Raw genomic sequence first — 21,873 nt, 5'->3', positions numbered from 1 at the left:
CGTACTACCCTCCTGCAGGGGCAGGAGAGAATGGGCTTGACTCAAACAAGTGCCAGCACCTACAAGGCATTTAACTGGGGCAGTTCCCTGCTTTCCCCACCTCCCGCATCCTGGGATGTGTTTATGGTCCAGTTCTTCCCTCAGATGCAATCCAGGCTCTGAGCCCACGTTTCCCAGCCAGAACCACGTGCACCATCTCCCGGGGAAGGGTGGGTGCTTCTGACCTCATCCCACCAGTGGGACCCTCGCCAAGCCCTGCTCTAGAGATGCAGCTCCGTCATCTGGTCCATCTGTGCTGGGCAGGGGACAACAGGAAAGAAAAGCCCCCGCCAACCTCATTACTGGAAGCTCCGGCACCACCCCCAGCCCACCCTAGTAGGAGCTCAGCGAATGTTGAATCAAACTGTGGACAAGGATGGGGGGCGTGAAGAGGTAACCTGTGACACCAGGCACATCCACAGACCCTCTGCACTGGGCACTGAGTCATCAGACAGCAACGGTTCAGGGTGGCAGATGCTGTTCAAAGGGAGGCTGGAGGACACGGCGAGGCCTGGGTTTGAATCCCGCCTCTACCCCTAGCTGATTATTCATGCATTTGTTGGGCAGTCATGTGCCAGGCACAGGGGCTACAGCGGTGAACAAAAAACATGACCTCTGCCTGGGTGCAGCTTATAACGTGGTGTGAGAGGCGAGCGGGGAAGGAGCAAATCTCCAAGAACACTGGGAGAAGAGTCCCCACACCTGCTACTCCCTCCCCGGATAGCTGCCACCTGTGCTTGGGTCCTTAGAGCCAGAGGAGTGGGTAGAAGCAGCAGAGGATCTGGGAGCCAGGACGCTAGAGGTGGCAGCTTTGGGGCTTCAGTTTCCCCTTTTGGTCAAGCATAGGGGACAGCAGTTCTGCCAGGCGGTTTACTCTCCTACGCTAGTGGGATTGCATCTGGCAGCAGTGAAGGGCTGAGGAAGGGCAGAGAGGGCCAGGCTGGGCCCCGGGGCCCATAGTGCTCCAAGTGACAAAAATCCCTGCTATTCTGCCATAGACACTGGAGCGGGGAGGGGAGCGGGGTGGCAGATAGTTATTCATTCATCCATTCACTTGACAGACCAGCACTGGGGAACAAACGATGCACGGGACATAGTCAGTCCCTGCCTAACAGGATTCAGTATCTAAGGGACACGCAGCCTAAGGGGAGCCCAGGAGACCTGAAGGTGAGGGCCTGAATCAAGGGGCATCTTGATCCCCCTCCCAGCCTGAGCCCCCTGCCCCAGGCCTACATTCCCGAGACCAGGCAGGACTGCCCCAGAGGCAGGAGACCTGCAACCCCACACCCGGCCAGCCTCCCAGGAGAATCCACTGTACATTCACTTATTCATTCCACAAATGTTTACTGAACAGCTGCTCTGAGCCTGGCACTGTGCCTAGTGAGCAAAAACTGAGGATGAGCAAAAGCAGACCTTGTCCCTGTCTTCACGTGGCTGACAGGCTCATGGGGGAGAGGGGCAGGATTCACATGGTCACATAGGGCAACAGCTGTGACCGGTAAAGCAGAAGATGCTTAAGAGCTCTAACAGGGAGAAAGGGAAGCCGCCTCTGAGGAAGGGAGGGTTTGATCTATAATCAGAAGGAGGAAAACCTCACCAGTGTTCCAGAAGGAAGAAACATCTTGAGCAAAGGCCTGGTGGCAGGTGGAGGAAGGGAGGGGTTTAATGAGAATCAGCCAAAAAGCCATTGAGGCTTTTGGGAGACCAGGCAGAGGGAATGAGGAGGCAGAGCCAGACTGTGATGAAAGGTAGGGTCTTTGGGGATGAAAGGTAGGGTCTTAAACTCCCCAGGGGAGTTTAGCCTTGTTCCCGGGGGGTACCTTGGGAAACCAGTGACAGGCTTTAGGTAGAAGCCTCCCTGCCCCCCACCCTGTCTGAGGTGAGTGGGTGAGGGCAGGGCCCGTTTGGGAAGGCCTAGATTGGAGGTATTAGAGTCAGAATTAGTGGTGGGAGCTGGATTGGCTGCAGGGGTTGAGCGCAGGGGAGTTACGGTTAGCCGGGTAAGGGAAGGATGGTGGGCTCATTCCCTGCATGGGAACACCTTCAAGGGCCAGGTCTGGGGAAGGTCGGGATGTTGTGAATTTGGACTTGGATCCTGTTGAATTGGATGTGCCTTGGGGACATTCGTGTGGCCAGGCCCGGTAGCCTGTAGACTGTGGTTTCAAAGAAATGCTGGTTATGGAAGGCAGCTGTGGCCAGGAGCTGGCTAGGGAGATCCGGAAGGCACCAGAGAGGCAGAAGGAAAACCAGGCCAGGAAGGGTGTCCTGGAAGCTGGGAGAAGCCAAAAGGGAGGGCAAGGCTTATTTCCCGCTGAGCAGCGGTGGGCGAATCATCTTTATGAGCCTCCTCTGTAAAATGGGGGCAGCAGGCTCACCTCACCCATCTCACCACTTTGCGCTCTGGCTGTGATAAGGCCGTGAGGAGAAAGCATTTTGCATAGCGACAAGTGCTGAACAGACGTAAGGCTGGCTCCGCGGGCGCCTCCTCCCCGCGGGGCTGCTTCCAGAAGAGGGTTGAAGACCCGAGGTCGCGGCGTGGCGGCCCCGGCGGCGGCGGCGGCGGCGCTCGCGTTAGGACCCAGCGGATCCAGGCTGGAGGGCGGGCGCCGGCCCCGTCGGGGGCCCGGAGGGGGGTTCGGAGCGGGCAAAGGGGCGGCTCCGGCGGGCGGACTCGGAGCGGGCCGCGGAGTGACCCGGCCAGGTAGGCATGGGCCTGGCGGCCTGACCGGGCCGGGGGCGCAAGGGGGGACTGGGTCGTGGGCCGCGACGTCGGAGGGCCCCCAGGTACTGAGGGTGTGGGGCTCTGCGGGTCCCCGATCCTGGGAGCGGCTTTCCTTTCGGGATCCCTGAACCCGGGGCCGTCTGAGCAGATGCTAAGAGGGCACTTGGAAAGTTTGGGGTCGTTTGGAGGGGAAGACGCGAGTTGGGAAGGGAGGGGAGCCTGATTTGGGGGGCGTCGGGGATGGGGAGGCTTTTGTTCTCCCTGGGAGGTTGGAATGCGGCGGCTGGGGTGTGGGTGTCCGGCGGGAGCGGCGGGGACAGAGACGCGGAGAGACAAAGAGAGATCAGAGACCGAGAGAGCGCGAGGGAGCGCGCCAGAGCAAGTTTCCGCGGTTGATTGTTCCCAGCTGTGCGGCGCTGCAACATCTGGTTTCCTCCAGCCGGACCCCAGCCCGGCCTCTGGAGCAGACAGAGCCTCCAGCAGAGTGAGTCAGTGAGCGTGGGGGCAGGGGGCCCAGAGGAGGCCCCGCTAGTGCCCCTCCTCGCCAGGCACAGAGGGTAGGGGGCATCCCAGCGGTGGAAGGGGCCAGGGTCGGGGAACAGGCCTCCTAGGCAGGTCCTGGCCTCCTGTCGTCTAGATGTGCTTGGAGGTGTGGTCCCCTGGAGGGACCCGCTTCTGCCACAGGTACGCTCCTCTTTACAGCCCAGCCCTCCTTCCCCCAATAAGCCTGGGCCTGGGTGCTCAACCTCTGAGGGGAGGAAAGACTCCTTGCAGGGGGCTGAGAGGCCTAGGAGGGGCTTTGGGGACCGACAGAACCCCTTGCCCCCCAACCAACCTCCCCAGCTCGGGGTCTTCTCCTGAGTGGTGACAGCTCCAGCTAGCCTGCCTGCCACCAGCCTGGGGGCAAGTAGGGGACAGTGAGGCCTTGTGGGGAGCTCCAGGCCTTTTAGTCCTCCACCAGGAGGAGGCCAAGCGCGCTCAGAATGGGGATGTGGGAGCCAGATGTCCCCGGCCAGTGGGGCAGCTTGAGTCATAGGTCTCTCCTCCGCCACCCCACCTCATCCCCACCCACCCCATCGACTGCAGTAAGGGTTGAGGAGGGAGTGAGAGATTGAATGTATGAGACAGGCAGCAGGTCACGAAAGCGTCAGGACTGGGCAGAAGCAGGGAAAGATGCCCATGTTTCTGCCCCTTCCCTCCCCCTCTCCCTCGACTCCCTGGGCGAGGCACAGTGGGGCAAAGTTAGGTTTCCATTCAGCTGTCGGGAAGAACTCCTTTTGTTGTGGCAGGGCGGGGGTCCTCTGGATGGGTGAGCCCGGGGACTCTCTCCCAGCCCTCCTAGTTTCTACTGACAGCCTTGGGGCTGCCCCGCACTGAGCTGGGACTGGACAAGAGGACCTGTAGATTCTGCCAAGTCCACTGTGGGGTCAAAGACTGGAGGCTGGACTCAACCAGGAGTTCTTGAACTTCAAGAGCCCGGTGAAAGCTAAGGACCACGGCCCTCTCCCCAAAAACTACACACATAACACTTGTCATACAGTGTCAGGTTGGGGGACATCACGGTCCCCTTCAGCGCTACCCTCTAAGATCCAGAGAGGCGCTTTTCAGACTCCACCCTAAGTGCTTCCTGCTCCAGCAGACAAGTAGACCTCAGTCTGTCTCAGTCTCGTGAGTGTGCGATGAAGTCAGCCAGGTCTTGGGAGGCCTGGAGGCCTGGCAGGAGAGGAATCTTCTAGGGGTGGGAGTCCTGCCCAGGCCTGGCTGTCCCAGGGGCCCCTGAGGCCCAGGCACACATGTGGTTTCCTGCTGAGTCTGGGCTGCGATGTTGGCTGGGTAGGGCTGGGGTCCCGAGGATGGGCCTGGGGTCAGGATCAGTGCATTAGACACCTGGGGAAGTGCTGAACCAGAGGGTGGGCATGGGTGTGGCAAGGAGAGCAGGGGCAGGGCTGATAGAGGATTAGAAATGTCCATTTAGTGAGCAGGGCAGGGTAGAGTCTGTTTGTCAAGATCAGCTCTGGAGCCAGGTTGGAGGCCGAGTCCCTCAGGACCTGAAAACCCAGTGGGCCATCAGGGACAGAGGATGTCCCTCCAAAGTAGTCCCCTCCCCCTGGGCCCAGACTCCATGACCCTCCACCTGCCTGGCTTTTGTCCCGAATCCCTCCTTCTCCAGGCTGAATTCGGGGGAGAGAAGTGGGCTCTGCAGCCCTGGGGTAGTGGCCCAGGATGCAGCTTGCCCCCTCCTCTTCCTCCAGCTGTCCCCTGACTCCAGCCCAGCCCGCCTCATTGTGTAACCATGAGAGCTGCCTACCTCTTCCTGCTGTTCCTGCCTGGTAAGTGGCACCTAGGCAGGTGGGGTTTGCAGGGGGAGGGAGCTGGCAGTAAGCTTTTGTCGTGTCCTATGGCCAGAACTCAGCTCCATCGCTCCCAGGGCTGTCTACCTCTTGGGCCACAGACTGGGCTGGCACCCCCTCCCAAAAACTAGAGGCGTCTCCTGGGCCCCTCCTCAACCCTCCACAGCAGCAGACTGGCAGGATTCTGGAGAGTGGGCCCGGACACCAGGATCCACATTTTTCTTCTTACTTACTGACCCTCCCAGGAGCTGAGGTGCAGGAATGGAGGCCTCTAAGGCAGGGAGTCTGAAGGCCTGCGTTCTAGACCCCTTTGGGGCCCAACTAACCTATACAATCTTGACCTTGGAGAAGTCCCTGTTAGTCAAAATGAGGAGTTATCAGTGGGGACCCCAAAGGCCCTGCCAGGTCTAACATTCATTCATTTAACAGATATTTGTGGAGCTCCCGCTTTGTGCCAGGCACTGGGCTAGGCCCCGGGAACACAGTGATGAACCAGGCAGACAGACCCCTGCCCTCATGGTGTTGCTTGCCCGTCTAGGGAAGGGAGAGGTGATAAGTGTCAGATTACGTTGAGTGCTATGATGGAAATAAACAGGAGAATGAGATGGAGAGTGTGGGTGGGCCAGCGAGGGCCTCTTAGCAGAGCTGAAATTTCAGTTGAGACTTGAAGGAGGAGAAGCTAATCAGGATCACAGGCCCAGGGAGAGTCAAGTGCAAAGGACTTGGGGCAGGCAGGAGCATGCTGAGTTCCAGGAACAGCCAAGAGGCCAGCATGGGGGAGAGGGGCAGGATATGATCAGTGAGGTGACACAGGACCAGGGAGTATAAGGGCCTTTATGGTCAAGGAAGGCGTTTGCATCCTATGGCTCTAAGAGTCTGTTGAGGATCTTAGGGTCTTACAGGCCTGCCCTAGGGACCTCTACCTACCCTCCCCAGAAGTGCTTTGGGGCCTCTGCTGCCCTTCCCTGCTGGGCGTCCCCTCAGCTTTGCCTCCCCACAGCAGGCCTGCTGGCTCAGGGCCAGTACGACCTGGATCCGCTGCCTCCGTTCCCAGACCACGTCCAGTACACTCACTATAGCGACCAGATCGGTAAGCACCTTGTCCGCCCCCAGGCCTCCCCCAGCCCTGCTCCCTAGATCTGCATGGCTCAGCCAGGGATCAGGTGGGGTGGTAGGGCGGTGGGAATCTTGGGGTATGGTCCCTGGCTCAGTTGTGACCTGGGGCTGGGGGCTAGCCCACCAATTCCACGTTCATCTTTATTTTCAGACAACCCGGACTACTATGATTATCAAGGTAAAGGGCTGAGGGCAGGATAGGATGGGCAGGCAGCTGGGTGGGGGGTCCACAGAGACCTGCGGGCGACGGCAGTAGGGAGCAGACCCTTTTGTCATCTCTCGTTGCAGAGGTGACTCCTCGGCCCCCACAGGAGCAGTTTCAGTTCCAGTCCCAGCAGCAAGTCCAACAGGAAGTCATCCCAGCTCCCACCTTAGGTAGGCCACCAGCTCCAGCCAGCCCTGGGAGTGGGGAGGTCTGTCCGGGGCTGGGAGAGGTGACCTCACCCTGCCCTGAATAGACCCGTCCCAGTGATCTCTGCCTGCCTCTCCCCCAACACCAGAACCAGGAACTGTAGAGACGGAGCCCACGGAGCCTGGGCCTCTGGGTAAGAACCTTCCTGACAACTGGAGGGACAGAGGCATGGCCCCGGAAGTTAGGGTGCAGTGGGGTGCGGCACTGGGAGGACAGAGACAGCCAGGCCTCTTGCTCTCGCTGGGGTAGGTGGTGGGGTGAGGGGCTTGCAGAGGTGCCCCTGCTTTAGGCTGGCAACTCCAGGGCCCCCCGAGGCAGCTCTGGGCGATCCCCCTGCCCCCTGGGCCCAGCTGGAGGCCGAGTTGGCTGCAGCCTCAGGAGGGGCCTCTACTCCCAGACACTGGGGCGGGGCGGGAGCATGCCGGCGGCAGGACGGGGTGGTGCTCGTGGCAGGCGAGGCGAGGATGGGGCAGGAAGCCCAGGCCGGCTCAGCGGGCCTCCCCTGGCCAAGAGCCCGAGAGCCAGCCTGTGTGTGAGGGACCCTGTCTCACAGCTCAGCATGTGAGTGTGCGGACCTCCTGTGAGGCTGCTGTGGACTTTTGTGACTGTGTGTGGGGATAGATCTGTGTTTGAATGTATGCTTCCAAGCGTGGTTGTGAATTTGTATATGTATAAATATACTGGATAAAATTGGGCAGCCTCGCAAGGTCCAACACTGCTCGTGTGTGCGTGTGTTGGTGTGTGCACACGTGTCTAGGCTGAGCCTGAGGGTGCAGGGGTACCTAGGCCCTGAGAGCCAGTCTCCCATGGGTGCGGTTGGGGGCTGCCACCCAGCTCTAAGCCCCCAGCTGCAGCCCCCCCAAGTCTGATCCCACCTGTCACTCAGACTGCCGCGAGGAGCAGTACCCGTGTACCCGCCTCTACTCCATACACAAGCCTTGCAAACAGTGTCTCAACGAGGTCTGCTTCTACAGGTGAGCGCAGGCAGGGACTGGGGGGACGGGGGTGGCAGGGGGGTGAGGGGGACCACAGCTCCAGCCAGCAACGTGGGAGTGGGGAAAGCTAGTGAATCCCAAGGTGGAGCTCAACTCTGGTTAAGCCCAGGCCTAGGGGCTGGGTCTCAGGCTCTCCGGTGGGGCAGGATGAGGATGGGGCTGACATTTCCCCTGGCCCCGTTGCCCTCAGCCTCCGCCGTGTGTATGTCATCAACAAGGAAATCTGTGTCCGCACGGTCTGTGCCCACGAGGAGCTCCTGCGAGGTAGGAAGGCCTCCACCCTCCTCTTCCCCCTGCCCCCATGCCCGCTTATCGTCCATCCACGCGTCCACCCAGCTGATGTTTATTAAACATGTGTTCAATCCAGGGCCACTTCCGGGGAATCCTGAGCTCCCCTCCCGGCTGCTTTTTATCCTCAGAACATCCCCCATCACCACGGTTGGGGAGGGGGTAGCAGTTCCCATCACCTAGCCGCACCCTGACCCCCACTCCTTCCTGCCACCCCCAACAGCTGACCTGTGTCGTGACAAGTTCTCCAAATGTGGCGTGATGGCCAGCAGCGGCCTGTGCCAATCTGTGGCAGCCTCCTGTGCCAGGAGCTGCGGGGGCTGCTAGGGTGGCACTGGCACCCCGAGCCCTGGACCCTCCTCGGATCTGGGGCCCTCAGGCTCTGCCTGACCTGGTGCTTTTCTCCCCAGCCAGACATTCCTTTTATCCCGTAAAAAGTTAGTGGCTGCGGCGCCGGGGGTTGCCTCAGGCCCTTCCCCCAGCCTGTGGCCACCCTTGGGGCACAAAGGGGGCTCCCCAGTGTCCAGTCTCCGCCCCCAGGTGGGAGACATCCCAGGCCTCTCTATGGGACCTGGGCCCCTGATGTGCCTTCTCCATCCCTCTGAGGACAGACCCCCCCCACTCCAGCCCCACCCCCAAGGTAGGCTATGACCCTCACCCAGCTGGTCTGCTTGGATTTCCTACAGCCCCTGGGCATAGACCACCTTTGTTTTATACAAAATTAAAAACAGGTTTTTACAAAAGATTCAGAGTCACTTTTTCCGTTGAGAGCACAGAGGAGATGGCCAGGTGCCGAGAGACTACCCGGCCCCTTCAGGAGAAGGGAAGGTTCAGGTGACCTGTGGCCTTGCCTCTGCCTCCTCATCCACCCGCTTCAGCTCTGACCTGCCCAGAGAGATGGGCCATGACAACTGCCCCCCACCCCCAGGGGTGTGTGGGTGTGTGTGTGTGTGGCAGGGGGTTGTATCAGAAATAGAAGGTTCAGGAATATAGCTTCCTCATTGTCAGGGCTGCTTGGTGAGTCTGTGAGTGCCCCATCACCAGAGAAGGGTGCAAGGCAAGATGAGAGGCCGCCCATGTGGAAGCATATAGGGTGGAAGGCAGGAGGTCAAGGTTGGTGCACTCTTGATATCAAGGGCTTTGGCAGGAGGGAAGGCTGGTGCAGTTCAGAGGGCGGCAACAGGGCAAGCTGTTACAGCACCTCCCTCTGACCAGCATATGGAGACCAGGCTCTGTCTGAAGGCTCAGCACACAGCCCTATTTAACCCTCCAACCAGGCCGATGTGATGGGTAGAGTTAATATTCGCATCTTAGAGACAGGGAAACTAAGCCTAGATTACGTAAGCCACCCAAGGGTCCACAGTGGTAAGTGGCAGGGCTGGGGCGGAACCTGACTCCACTGGACTCCATGAGATGAATGGAAGTTCTCCTTGGAAACACTGACTGAGCATCTTCTGTGTGTACTTCCTCATAACCACCCTGGGAGGCAGGTTCCCATTTTACAGAGGAGCAAACTGAGGCTCTGACAGGTTAAGCAGCTTTGCCCAGGATCACCCAGCGGAGCCAAGGCAAGACCCCACGTCCACTCCCAGGCCTGCACTTGTTTACCACACCGCCTGGAATGCCTGTTACTGTCCAGAGGGCAGGCCCTGTCCTGAGGAGGAGCCAGAGAAAAGGGCAGAAAGCTTCAGCTGGAAAGAGTCGAGCTGCACAGGTCGGGTCCCATCCCAAACCTCAACAGCTCCGTCTGTTAAACGGGGTGGGTGGCCCAGGACCCTGGAGGCCTCCCCATCCCGACATCCTGTGAGGTTGGTGAGTTCCTTACCTTTCGTCACAGGCCTTTCAAAAGCTGCCCCCATCTCCCTGAGCACCCACTAGGGGACCCCATCCCTCTGGCCCCAGGGCCCTCCTGTCCCCCCTCCTGTCTCCCAGGTGGAGAAGGCACATTAATAGTAAAGGGACACATCTGTACAAACCATTTTTTTTTTAAGTGGGGTCATCTTGTTACAAAAAACACAACAGTTCTGAACAGTTAACAGTGTAAAAAGGTATAAAAATACAGGGACTCTGAACTCTGAGGAATTTCCTGACAAATACTCTGAACTAAGGCAAAGAGATCTCTGGGAAGCCAGAGAAGGTCCCCTGCCCCAGGCCTGGACATCCCTTCTCTTTCCCGTGAACCTGTGCTCCAGGGTCGGCCAGAGACAAGGGGGGTCTCTCCAACCCCTGGCTTTGGCTCAGCCACTCAGGGAGGACCTCAAACTGGTCCTGGGGGACCTCATACGGGCTCATCCTGGGGGAGAGGGGCTGGACTGAGGGGGGAGCCCACAGAGGGTGGTTGGCTCTGACGAGGCTGGGAGGGCGCTGCCGGGTCTGGCCTGGTGCCGGAGTCCCCCCTCCCCTGGCACTGCCACCCCTGCTCCTCCTCACCCCCAGCTGAACTCGGGGGGTGGACTGTGCTGAGAGTCCCCCCTCCCCTGTGCCGCCCCCGCCACGGGGCTGCTCTCCAGGATGCCAGCCAGCAAGGTGCTCACTTCTCTGGGGGGCCGGAGGAGGGGGAGAAAGAAGCTGAGCCCCTTCGAAGCTCCTGCTGCAACTGTCCCTTCAGTGTGGACACCTGGAGAAGAAAGAGGAGGTAGGGCCAGCCCAGGACCCCAGCCTGGTTTCAGAGAAAGCGGGGCGGCGGGGGTGGGGTGTGACTGATGGAAGGACACCAGAAGGGACCCGGTGCTGCCTGTTTCAGAAAAACCAGGTGTCATTAAGAGCCAGGGTATTTCCTCCCCTTCTCATTTTGCTCCATGGAGCAGTGGGGCGTCTCCAGACTGCTTGGCCTCTCTTTGGGGGCCACCCATCCCCACTCTCACCACTAGGCCAGGCCTGGCGCTAGCTGGACTCCAGGGGTGGACCTGTGACCCAGGCCTGGCCTACCAAAGCAGCCTTGCCCTGCAGACATGATCAGGGCAGAGATGGTCACGAGGGGGCCTGCGATCTCAGCTGGCCAATGAGGATCATCCTTGGGACTTTTGCTGTTGCTCTCGGGGAAGAGGGCCCCTCTCTCCTCTGGGATCATGGGTTGTTAGGATAACCAGAGGCTGGAGCTGCTGAGGCCACCTGTGCCACCCAGGGAGACGGCCTGCCCAGGCATGGAGCCGTGGCAAGGGGACTGAGTTCCAATGACATCACTTGAGCCCCTGTGTCCAGCCATGGCTGATACCAGCATAGATCCACCCGGACCATTTCAGTTATGGGTGCCACTGACCGCTTATACCCAAGAGGTTACTACCAGCCCTCTCCCTGCCGCCACTTCTTCCTCTCCCTCGCCCCCTCCTCCTCCTCCTCCTCCCACTTCCCCCAGCTCCACACTTCCGTCCCGGCCCAGCCTCCTGAAGGGGGAGTCCTGCTGATGCTGCCACCCCCTGGGGAAGGGCCAGAGCCCACCAGGCCTGAGTACCTGCTCCTCCAGGCCACGCACCCGCTGCCGGTGGGCCCGCTCCCGCGCCTCCAGGGTGCGCTCCGTCTGCACCTGGGCGCTGCGCAGGCGCGCCACTTCCTGCTGCAGCTCCAGCTGCTGCTCATCCGCCTCCAGCCGCGCTGGGCTGTGGTTCTGCTCCAGCGCTGCCACCTGGGCCTGCAGGAGGGACCATGGGTCAGGCCTCTGGCCGTGTGTGTGTGTGTGTGTGTGTGCGCGTGTGCGCACGCACATGTGTGTGAAAGGGTGTCAGGCACCTCCCTGGGGTGGGAGCCTGAGGGCCCCTTGGGGCAAAGCAGGGGATGTAGGAGAGACCCTTGTTTTTCTCCCACCCCCCAGCCCTCCTGGCCTGCAAATCCTGGGTCAGGGTACTTAGTGACCCGCCCTCAGGCACACAAACACACACACAGACATATTCAAACACAAGAGACAAGCCCATATGTGTATACAGATATAGATAGATAAGATAGATAGAAGCAAGCATGTAAAAACCTGTGTTCACATGGATGCATGCATATGTGCAAAAGCCCAATACTCTTACATACATCTACATACAAGAAGAGACCTGTACACAAAGATACAGATATAATATATCCCTAATACTTAGATATGCCACATCCATGCACAAGATTCGTGCTACATGTGCAGGAATACTCTCACATACACTCATAGTTCTTCACGTCCACAACCAATGTGAGCACACAGGCGCGTGTGCTGACAGGTCTCTTTCCTGTCCACTCTGGGGAGGACCCCTCCCTCTGGGACCTGGCTCTGGGCCGCCCCTCCAAGGCTCTGGGCTCGTGGACTGTGGGGGTGGAGTTGGGTCCAGGGCTGGGGAGAGAAAGCGTGTCCAGGGCTGGGTGGGCAGGGGCTAGACCTCCAGCAGCTGGATCTGCCTCTGGGCCTCGGCCAGCTCCAGCTCAGCCCCCGTGAGCGTGCGGTCCAGGCGGCCCTTCTCTGCGCTCAGCCGCACCGTGTCCTCGTGACTGCGAAGCTTCTCCCGTTCCACCTAGGTGGGGAGAGCGGGAGGGGATCAGGGTGCCTGGGGAAGGAGGGAGGTCCCAGGAAGTGGGAGCAGCTCAGAAAGGGGTGTTGGGTTACAGGTAGCAGGGCCGGGGGGGACTTGCGGCCCCCACACCCTGAGGACACGCAGCTGGGACCAACCAGGGCTGGGACCCAGAGGAAGTGAAGGGAGGGCCCTAGGGACACAGCCCACCTTGTCCAGCATCCTCTTGAGGGCCACCCGGTCCTTCTCCAGCCGCAGGGCTGAGCGCTCCACCTCCCGCTTCTCGGCCTCCAGCTGAGCCACGGCGCGCTGCAGGCTCCCCAGGCGCTCCTGCAGCAGCCGCCGCTCATCCTGCAGCTTCTGGACCGTCTGCAGGGCCGCAGCCTCACCTTCTTGCCGTTGCCGCAGTGCCTGCAGCGGAAGCCAGCAAGTCCCTAATCCCTCTGGGCCTCAGGGTGTGCATCGGAAGCTTGGAGATGATGATGCCAGCCTGCCAGGCCCACTTGCTAGGCAAGGCTATTATGAGGCCCACATCAGGGAATGGTCACCTGAGGCCAGACAGTTCTGTCTGGGCCTCAGTTTCTCCATCTGTATAATGGGGATATGGACTGAGTGAACCATGCTTCCTCACAGGAGGCTGGGCCTAGGTTTGGGATAAGGTGGAGATAGGTGAGAAGGTCCCGACGCCGAGGGCCTCACGGTCCTGGGGACAGAAGGGCCCGCCAGGCCCTCACCTCCTGCAGCTGTTTCAGCTGGCCCTCGGCCTCCGCCCGCTGCAGCTCCAGGTCCGCTAGGTCGCCCCGCATGGTCTGCACCTGCTCGCCCAGGGAGCTGCTCTGCTTCCTCGCCTCGGATAACGCCTGCCGCGTGGCCTCCAGCCGTTCCTGCAGGACAAGGGCTGATGGTGCCAGGCCGTCCTGGGAGCCCTGAGGCAAAGGGCTCCTCTCTACTCGGTACCTCCGGGCCAGGTTCACAGCCCCTTAAACAGGTAGTCCTCTCACCTGGAGAGTAAGCCAGACAGCAGGCCTGGCCCACAGCCTAGCCACTGACCTGCACAAGGTGGGGAAGCCCTCAGACCCCAGCTCTTCCCTTACCCTGCCCCTGGGTCCTGCAGCCTGTCCTAGTAGGCTTGATCCCACCTCCCCCCCAGAGCCTCCCCTCATTGGCTGATGCTCTTACTGGGCCCACCCCTCCCCCAAAGGCAGCTCTTATTGACCATCCCAGGGGTCAGCTCTCCACCAGGGCCCCCAAGCCTGCCTTTGTAGGCTAACTCTCACTGGGCCCGCCCGAAGCCAGACCCTGGAACTCCCATACTTGGAGCACTTGGCGGTCATGTTCACAGGCAGTCAGGGCCTTCTGCATGTGCAGGTTCTTGTCCTGGGTGCTGGTGAGGCTGGTGCTGCTTTGGGTCAGAGCCTCCATCAGGCCCTGCACCTTGTCCCGCAGGACCCCCTCGCTCTCTTCCACCTTGGCCAGGGCCCCACTCAGCCGCTCGACCGTCAGCTGCAGAGTCCCCGCCTTCACCTCACTGTCTGCCACCTGGTGGGAAGACAGACAGGATGGTCCAGGTGTGCCTAACCCAAGCCCCTGCCACCTCTCTCTAGGCCTTTCTCACTGATACTCACTGTTCCCATGCATTCCCACTGGCTCAGGTGACTACAACCTGGGCCCGGTCGCACCGCCAGTTAACTACCCTCACACAGAGTGCCATCAACCTGGCTGTCCCAGACTCCGTGGTCTTCCGCCTGTTCTCATTCCCCTTTCCTCCCTGTTATGGAGAAGAAAGGGTAACCACCACAACCCTGACATTTTCTGTGTTCTTGACTTAGGCGGGTGACAGTGTAGGGCTAGCAGAGCTACTGAACATTCCAGTTAGAGCTCAGCTTCCCGGCGGCCAAGGCAAAAAAAGAAAATGAGTGAAATCTATGTCTCTAACTGGTCCCACGTGCCTCCTTTGAGTGCAGACTCCGTCAACAAACAGTCCTGAATTCTCATTTTGGCCCTGCCTCGTATTAGCTATGTGATCTTGGGCAATGACGTCACCTCCGTGAGCTTCCATCCGCCCATCCGTGAAATGGGGTGATGATAATACCTGCCTCGCAGGGTAGTGGGGAGGATCAAACAGAGTCCCCATAATGTACTTGGCACAGGGCAGGCAGAAGAGGGGCCTGAGGTCGGGGGAGGGGACCCACCTGCCTCTGCAGGGAGTCTACCCGCTCCTGGAGGGCCTGGGCCTGGGCCTCCCGGTCGCTCAGGCCCAGGCGGCTGCGCTGCAGCTCCCCCTCGAGCGAGCGCCGCTGCAGCTCCAGCTTGACGCTGCGGCTCTCGGAGGCATCCAGCACCTCCTTCAGACGCCGCTTGTCGCTCTCCAGCTTCACCTCGTTGGCCTTCATCTTGCTGATCTTCTCCTGTGGGTGGGGCAGGGCTCAGGCCCCAGCTGTGCAGCCCACCCCACGCCTCCCACATCCCTCAGGGCCCTTAGGAGAAAGTGGGGAGCAGCCTGGAAGTGGTCACAGACACCACTTGCTGGGTGACCCAGGGCCAGCCCCTGACCCTCTTGGGGCCTCAGTCTCCCCATATGTTCACAGGGTGACTTGAGGATCCCAGAGCACTTTCCAGTTTTGCCTAAGTCTCACAGGCTGTGTGATTCCAGGCTCATCCCTCCGTCCCTGCTCTCTGGCCCTATTTCATCTCTGTGTGGTCAGGGGACCGGATTGGGCCAGGGACGCCACAACCTGGGTGTTTACAGAGCCCCAGGGCGGTGAGGGTGGAAGGTGTAAAAATGCAGATTCCAGGGCTTCCCTGCTCTGCTGCATCGCTCTCCAGAGGCGGGCCCAGAGCTGCATGTGGGACCTGAGCTGAGTCGGGCAGGAGCCCTGGGCCCTTCCAGATTTTAGGGGATGATACTCCTCCCTTCCCTATGCGGGGTCAGCTGGTGAAGACTTGGGGAGTGGGGATAGGGCAGGAAGACAGACAGGGGTCCTTCTCTTCCTGTCACCATCCTAGAGACAGGGAGGGGCAAGGAGGTGTTATTACAACAGCGCCCAGGCCTGCCCCGCTTCCACCCTGCTCAGAGCCCCAACCCTGCCATGTCTGGGCCCAGCAGCCCCACTCTGGCTCCTGCCCAGCTTTGTTCCTGGCCTCCTCCCGCGGCCCCTGCGGCTGGGCCCAAGGCCAGAGCCAGAGCCGCAGACACAACAATCCAGCTCAAGCTCGGCCTGGAGCCAGAGGCCTGGGGTGGGCTGTGGGGACAGGCACGGAGGGCCAGAGGAGGAAAGGGGAGGGGGGGGGGGAATCTGTGGCTGCAAGAAGGGTTCAAGGCTTCGGCGGCCTAGACCGTCACCACCAGGGCCTGTGCTTCCTGCCCCAGACACACACACACACACACACACACACACACACACGCACGTGCGCGCGCGTATATACAGATGTCTCCCAAACACACATAAAACCGGCTATACAGAGATGAAGGAAACAGGTCCCCTGAGCACTGTCTATGTGTTAAGAGTGCACGTGCATTGTCTCTGGGAGAGAGTTACCGTTCTCCCCCTTTTATAGATGAGGAAAGCGAGAATCACGCAGCAGGGCAAGAACCTGAACCCAAGTCCTGTGAGCTTCAAAAGCCCAGGCTCTTTCTTCTGCAGCCTAATGACCTCATATGGAACAAGATGATGAAATCTGAATGTGCTTTTGGAGAAAGTCGCAGGCTGGTCTGACAGACCCAGGCAGACAGAACAGAGATGCGCACAGGAGGACTTACAGACGTCCATTCGGGCGCACACAGATCCCCGCACCCCGCCGCCCTCTCCCACGGGCCCTCAGCTCCTGCCTACCTGGCTGGCCCGGAGCTCGCTCTCGGTGGCCTGCAGGCCCCTCTCCAGGGCAGCCACCTGGTCCAGCACAGCCCGGCGCTCCCGCTCGCTGTGCCGCGCGCTCTCCTCCTGCAGCGCCAGCTCGGCCTGGGCCCCGCTCAGCCGCCCGTCCACGCTGCGCCGGGCTGCGGCCCCCGCCCAGCCCCGTCAGGCCCGTCAGGCACACAGCCTGAGACCTGAATCAGGCTCGCCCTCCACCCACTGCAGGGCTTGCCTCTCTGAGCCCTTGGGGGTCCGTGGGTCTGGACACGGGGTGAGGCTGACCAGGGAGGGGCCCCCAGAGGAGACAGCCCGCTCAGGCCACGGTGGCCAGGGCAGGGATGCAGGAGTGGCTCAGGCCAAGCCCACAGCCTCCCACCTCAGCTGCTAAGAGCACAAGAGAGCAAAGCAAGGACCCCGAGGGCTAGACTCACCCTCCTCACTCTCAGCCACCGCCTTCTGCAGCTGCCTTGCCCGTGAGGCCGCACCGTCCCTCTCGGCCTCCACCTCAGCCAGCTGGCGACTCAGGGTACTCGTCTGGGCCCGAAGCTCATCCTGCAACCCCAATGTCGGGGGGAAGGGAAGACCCGCTCTGACGACCTGCAGCCCCTCACAGGGCCCTGAGCCAGGGGCTCCCCCTGCAGCCACTCACGCCCCACCTCACCCGTTCTCTCTGGGCGCTCCGCAGCTCCTGCAGGAACTCCCGGAGGGCCCCCCGCACTGCTTCCGGGTCCAGGTCTGGAGATGCCGGGGAGGTGGCAGGTCCTGGGGATGGTGGCTGGGACCCAGGGCTGCGTTCCAAGGGCTTGGGGCTGCTGAGCCCTTCCCCACTTCCTAGAGAAGGAGACATGCTCAGGGATGCAGGAGCCACTGGCCTCTCCTGCCTGGTTGGTGCCTGCAGGCTCCCAGTGCATCTCGCCCATCCCTGCTGAGCCCGGCAGCCCAGTGAGCTCCCCACAGCACAAACTGGGTCCCCTCAGCCTCTTGCTTAACCTTTGACCAGCCCTCCCAACCCTCAGAACCAAGCCCAGCTTCCTTGCCATCACCTGTCGCTCACCCCCGCCAGCATCACCCTCTCCCTTGACAAGCTGGCCACTTCACATCACCCACAGCTCCCATGTTCTAGAACATTCCCTCTCACAAAGGCACCTGGGCCTTTGTACCTGCTGTTGCCTTCTCTCTCAGTGGCTTCTCTTTGCCTGGCCCATTCCTTTAGGCCTACGTGTAAAGAACACCCCTCAGGGGCTTCCCTGGTGGTGCAGTGGTTAAGAACCCGCCTGCCAATGCAGGGGACACGGGCTCGAGCCCTGGTCCGGGAAGATCCCGCATGCCGTGGAGCAACTAAGCCCATGCGCCACAACTACTGCGCCTGCGCTCTAGAGCCCGCGAGCCACAACTACTGAAGCCCGTGCGCCTAGAGCCCACGCTCCACAACGAGAAGCCACCGCAATGAGAAGCCCGTGCACCGCAACAAAGAGTAGCCCCCGCTCGCCGCAACTAGAGAAAACCCACTTGCAGCAGCGAAGACCCAATGCAGCCAAAAATTAAATAAATGAATAAATAAATAAATTTATAAAAAAAAAAAAAAAAAAAGAACACTTCTCAGAGGCCTCCCTGACCCCAGGCTGGGTTGGGGTGAGCTCATCCCACCCTCAAGGGGGTCCGATGTCTGCCTCTCCCACCCAGACCACAAGTGCATGAGGGCTGCATCCCCTGGGCCCAGTCCAAGGGTGGACACTCCATCCCCTCAACACCTCCCTGTAACGAGCGCTTACTATGTGCCAGGCACTGGGCCAATGCTTTCCCTACATCATCTCGTTTCATCCTCACAGTAACTCTCTGAGAGGTAAGGACCAACTTCCCCCCTTCACAGGCTGGGCAGGCTCAGAGCAGTTAAGTGATTTGCTTGGTCTCAAAGCTCGGAAGATCCAGAGCCGGGATTTGAACCCAGGCGCCCCTATTTCCCAGCAGAAAAATTTGAACTGTGCTTGGGAGATGACGGGCAATGACGAGGTGGGAGGGGACAGGGCGGACAGAGACGGGACAGCACCTGGAGGTCAATAATGAGAACTGCAGGACGGGGGTCGGCCTTAGCAGTGACACCCAACCTGCCCCACGGCTCCATCAGCACCCAAAGGACCCAGAGCGGGACGTCTATCCACTGCCTCCCTACCCTCAGAGTGAAGCTGGTACCCTCATGGCGGCCTGCAAGGACCGCTTGAGCAGGTCTGGTGTCCCACGGCCTCACATCCCACACCTCTCCACCCTGTTCGCTACACTCCGGAAGCGCTGCGGCCCTTGCTGTTCACACAACAGGGGTACTGCTACTCAGGACTTCTCCACTTGCCCTCAGTCTCTTCTCCCACCCTTCCCTTCCCCACCTCCTCAGCAGGGCTCTCCCTGCCTCCCACAGGGACACCTTAGCCCCCGTCCTGGCCTTAGCTTCAAAAACAATTTTACTGGGGCTTCCCTGGTGGCGCAGTGGTTGAGAATCCGCCTGCCAATGCAGGGGACATGGGTTCGAGCCCTGGTCTGGGAAGATCCCACATGCCGCAGAGCAACGAAGCCTGTGCACCACAACTACTGAGCCTGCATTCTAGAGTCCGTGCGCCACAACTACTGAGCCCGCGCACCACAACAACTGGAGCCTGTGCTCCGCAGCAAGAGAAGCCACCGCAATGAGAAGCCGGTGCACCGCAACAAAGAGTAGCCCCCGCTCGCCGCAACTAGAGAAAGCCCGCACGCTGCAACGAAGCCCCAGTGCGGCCAAAAATAAATAAATAAATTTATTAAAAAAAAAAATTTTACTGTGATAAGATATATATAACAAAATATACCTTTCTCACCACCTTTAAGTGGCATTAATTATACTCAAGCTGTTGTGTGAACATCACCACTGTTTCTAAATCTTTTCCATCACCCCTATTATGGGTTGAATTGCATCTCCTCAAAATTCGTATGTTGAAGTCCTAACTGCCATACCCAGAATGTGACCTTATTTGGAAATAGGGTTATGGATGTCATGAGTTAAGATGAGGTCATACTGGAGTAGGGTGGACCCTAATCCAGTATGATCGGTGTCCTTATAAAAAGGGGGAATTGAGACACACACTCAAGGAGAACTCCGTGTAAAGACTGGGGTTATGCTGCCGTAAGTTAAGGAACTACCAGGAAACCTGGAACAAATTCTCCCCTAATGCCTTTAGGGGAAGCATGGCCCTGTCGACACCCTGACCTTGGGCTTCTGGCTCCAGAACCGTGAGACATAAATTTCTGTTGTTTAAGCCACTCAGTTTGTGGTACTTTGTTACAGCAGCCTTGGCAGACTAATACAACCCCAAACTCTGTAACCAGTAAGCAATAACTCTTAATTCTCCCCTCCTCACACCCCCTGGTAAACTCTAAACTCTTTCTGTCTCCATGAATGTCTGTCTATTCTAAATATTTCACATAAGTAAAATCATACTATATTTGTCCTTTTGTGAGTAGCTTATTTCACTTAGCATAATGTTGTCAAAGTTTACCCATGTTGTAACACGTATCAAAATGTCACTCCTTTTCAAGGTTGAATAATAATGGTATCACATTATCAATTCACCTGCCGACTCACACTTTGGTTGTTTCCACATTTTGGCTACTGTGAATAATGCTACAATGAACACTGGTGGACAATATCTATTCAAGTGCCTATTCTTTTGGGTATATACCTAGGAGTGGAATTGTTGGGTCATACGGTAATTCTAAGTTTTAGTTTTTTGAGGAACTGCTAAACTATTTTCCAAAGTGGTTGCACCATTTTACATTCTCACCAGCAATATCCCTTGACTTATTTTTCCTTACCTATTTTCCAGCTCATACCACCACCCAATACATTCTATATTTAATTTATATATAGCACTTTTATTGTCTGCTACTCCCATACCTAGACCATAAGCTCCATAAAAGCAGAAATGCTTGTCAGTTTTGTTTACCACTCCATCCCCAGTGCTTCAACTGTATTTGGCACATAGTATGTGCTTAATAAATAGCAGAACTGAATGAATGAATGCAATCCTGGGGCTAAATCTGTGGATTTGAAGAGGCAACAACTCAATATCTCATAGTGAATTTCCCACCATTCTAAGATTCCACAGGTTCTATTCTAGGCCCTAGGAATCAAGGTGAGATTGGGGTCAGGCCGAGACAAGATGAATGCTCCCTAAAAGGCTGCTTGCACCTGCTGAAACACAGTGCTGATTTTCCCAGAGTCATCCCCTGGGCCTTGGGAGCAGGTGCGGGTGGGAGGATCTCTTCTGAAGAAGTTCCTGGAAGGGGGGTTGGGCTGAGTGTGTATGTTTCTGGGGTAGATATGGGGGTCATAGGTCTGGTATGGAGGGGTGTGGAGCCAGCGACAGGAGAATGAAGAGGATGAGGTGCTGATGGAGAGAAAGCAGGGGTCAATTAGAAAGGGTGGAGACTCGAAGACTCAGAGGAGTTATGGGCATTAAGAAGCAGCACCGGGCTTCCCTGGTGGCGCAGTGGTTGAGAATCTGCCTGCCAATGCAGGGGACACGGGTTCGAGCCCTGGTTTGGGAAGATCCCACATGCCGCGGAGCAACTAGGCCCGTGAGCCACAATTACTGAGCCTGCGCGTCTGGAGCCTGTGCTCAGCAAAGGGAGAGGCCGCGATAGTGAGAGGCCCGCGCACCGTGATGAAGAGTGGCCCCCACTTGCCACAACTAGAGAAAGCCCTCGCACAGAAACAAAGACCCAACACAGCCATAAATAAATAAATAAATAAATAAATAAATAAAAACTTAAAAAAAAAAAAAAAAGAAGCAGCACCCTCAGCCACTATGGAAAACAGTATGGAGGGTCCTCAAAAAACTAAAAATAGAGTTGCCATATGATCCAGCAATCCCACTCCTGGGCATATATCCAGACAAAAATATAATTCAAAAAGATACATGCACTCCTATGTTCATAGCAGCACATATTCACAATAGCCAAGACATGGAAACAACCTAAATGTCCATCGACAGATGAATGGATAAAGAAGATGTGGTACAGCGACTTACCTGGTGGCACAGTGGATGAGACTCCACGCTACCAATGCAGGGGGCCTGGGTTCAATCCCTTGTGAGGGAACTAGATCCCACACGCATCTCACAACAAGAGTTCGTATGCCACAACTAAGGAGCCAGTGAGCCGCAACTAAGGAGCCCTGGAGCCACAACTAAGGAGCCCACCTGCCGCAACTAAGGAGCTGGCAAGCCGCAACTAAGACCCACTGCAACCAAATAAATAAATAAATATTTTTTTTTAAAAAAAGATGATGTGGTACACACATACAATGGAATACTACTCAGTCATAAAAAAAGAACAAAATAATGCCATTTGCAGCAACATGGATGGACCTAGAGATTATCATACTAAGTGAAGTAAGTCAGAAAGAGAAAGACAAATACCATATGATAATCACTTAAATGTGGAATCTAAAATATGACACAAATGAACTTTTATGAAACAAACAGACTCACAGACACAGAGAACAGACTTGTGGTTGACAAGGGGAAAGAGGGGTGGGAGAGGAATTGAGTGGGAGTTTGGGATTAGCAAATGCAAACTATTATGTATAGAATGGA

General features: G+C 58.1%; 2 protein-coding genes across 10 annotated transcripts in view; one reads left to right on the top strand and one right to left on the bottom strand.

Annotated features, from left to right (window-relative positions):
- The first annotated feature begins 2,652 nt into the window (after positions 1 to 2,652).
- Positions 2,653 to 8,666, top strand: MFAP2 (microfibril associated protein 2). 3 transcript variants are annotated; one of them, XM_059895151.1, is made up of 10 exons: positions 2,665 to 2,740; positions 3,168 to 3,245; positions 5,014 to 5,091; positions 6,116 to 6,202; positions 6,380 to 6,406; positions 6,517 to 6,603; positions 6,729 to 6,773; positions 7,527 to 7,614; positions 7,826 to 7,899; positions 8,147 to 8,666. In XM_059895151.1, the coding sequence occupies exons 3-10, from the start codon at positions 5,055 to 5,057 to the stop codon at positions 8,248 to 8,250; spliced, it is 549 nt and encodes a 182-aa protein (XP_059751134.1). In that variant the 5' UTR covers positions 2,665 to 2,740; positions 3,168 to 3,245; positions 5,014 to 5,054; the 3' UTR covers positions 8,251 to 8,666. The 3 variants fall into 3 exon arrangements, with proteins under 3 accessions (XP_059751123.1, XP_059751134.1, XP_059751114.1); XM_059895131.1 differs by having other exon boundaries at positions 6,113 to 6,202; XM_059895140.1 differs by lacking the exon at positions 3,168 to 3,245 and having other exon boundaries at positions 2,653 to 2,740; positions 6,113 to 6,202.
- Positions 8,667 to 9,892: 1,226 nt separating this feature from the next.
- The window catches only part of CROCC (ciliary rootlet coiled-coil, rootletin), a 48,529-nt gene continuing 36,548 nt past the window's right edge, over positions 9,893 to 21,873 (bottom strand). For 5 of the 7 annotated variants that reach the window (XM_059914656.1, XM_059914645.1, XM_059914599.1 and 2 more), the window contains 10 exons: positions 16,914 to 17,083; positions 16,684 to 16,804; positions 16,232 to 16,395; positions 14,591 to 14,806; positions 13,713 to 13,937; positions 13,133 to 13,282; positions 12,609 to 12,809; positions 12,270 to 12,401; positions 11,375 to 11,551; positions 9,893 to 10,540 (listed from right to left, as the gene is read on the bottom strand). In XM_059914656.1, the coding sequence (XP_059770639.1) occupies positions 10,454 to 10,540; positions 11,375 to 11,551; positions 12,270 to 12,401; positions 12,609 to 12,809; positions 13,133 to 13,282; positions 13,713 to 13,937; positions 14,591 to 14,806; positions 16,232 to 16,395; positions 16,684 to 16,804; positions 16,914 to 17,083 (1,643 nt within the window). In that variant the 3' untranslated portion in view covers positions 9,893 to 10,453. The remainder of the gene's footprint in view (positions 10,541 to 11,374; positions 11,552 to 12,269; positions 12,402 to 12,608; positions 12,810 to 13,132; positions 13,283 to 13,712; positions 13,938 to 14,590; positions 14,807 to 16,231; positions 16,396 to 16,683; positions 16,805 to 16,913; positions 17,084 to 21,873) is intronic. The other 2 variants (XM_059914608.1, XM_059914625.1) reach the window with 1 other exon arrangement.

This window comes from Balaenoptera ricei, chromosome 1 (assembly GCF_028023285.1).
Source record: "Balaenoptera ricei isolate mBalRic1 chromosome 1, mBalRic1.hap2, whole genome shotgun sequence".
NCBI lineage: Eukaryota > Metazoa > Chordata > Mammalia > Artiodactyla > Balaenopteridae > Balaenoptera > Balaenoptera ricei.
This window is presented reverse-complemented; position numbering and strand designations above follow the sequence as displayed.

What these genes read in the sequence shown, in the direction of transcription:
- MFAP2 (XM_059895140.1), top strand. Translation starts at nt 5,055, where the DNA reads ATGAGAGCTGCCTACCTCTTCCTGCTGTTCCTGCCTG. An exon ending in GGACTACTATGATTATCAAG is followed by an intron (nt 6,407 to 6,516) that starts GTAAAGGGCTGA and finishes CTCTCGTTGCAG; the next exon opens with AGGTGACTCCTCGGCCCCCA. An exon ending in CACGGAGCCTGGGCCTCTGG is followed by an intron (nt 6,774 to 7,526) that starts GTAAGAACCTTC and finishes CCTGTCACTCAG; the next exon opens with ACTGCCGCGAGGAGCAGTAC.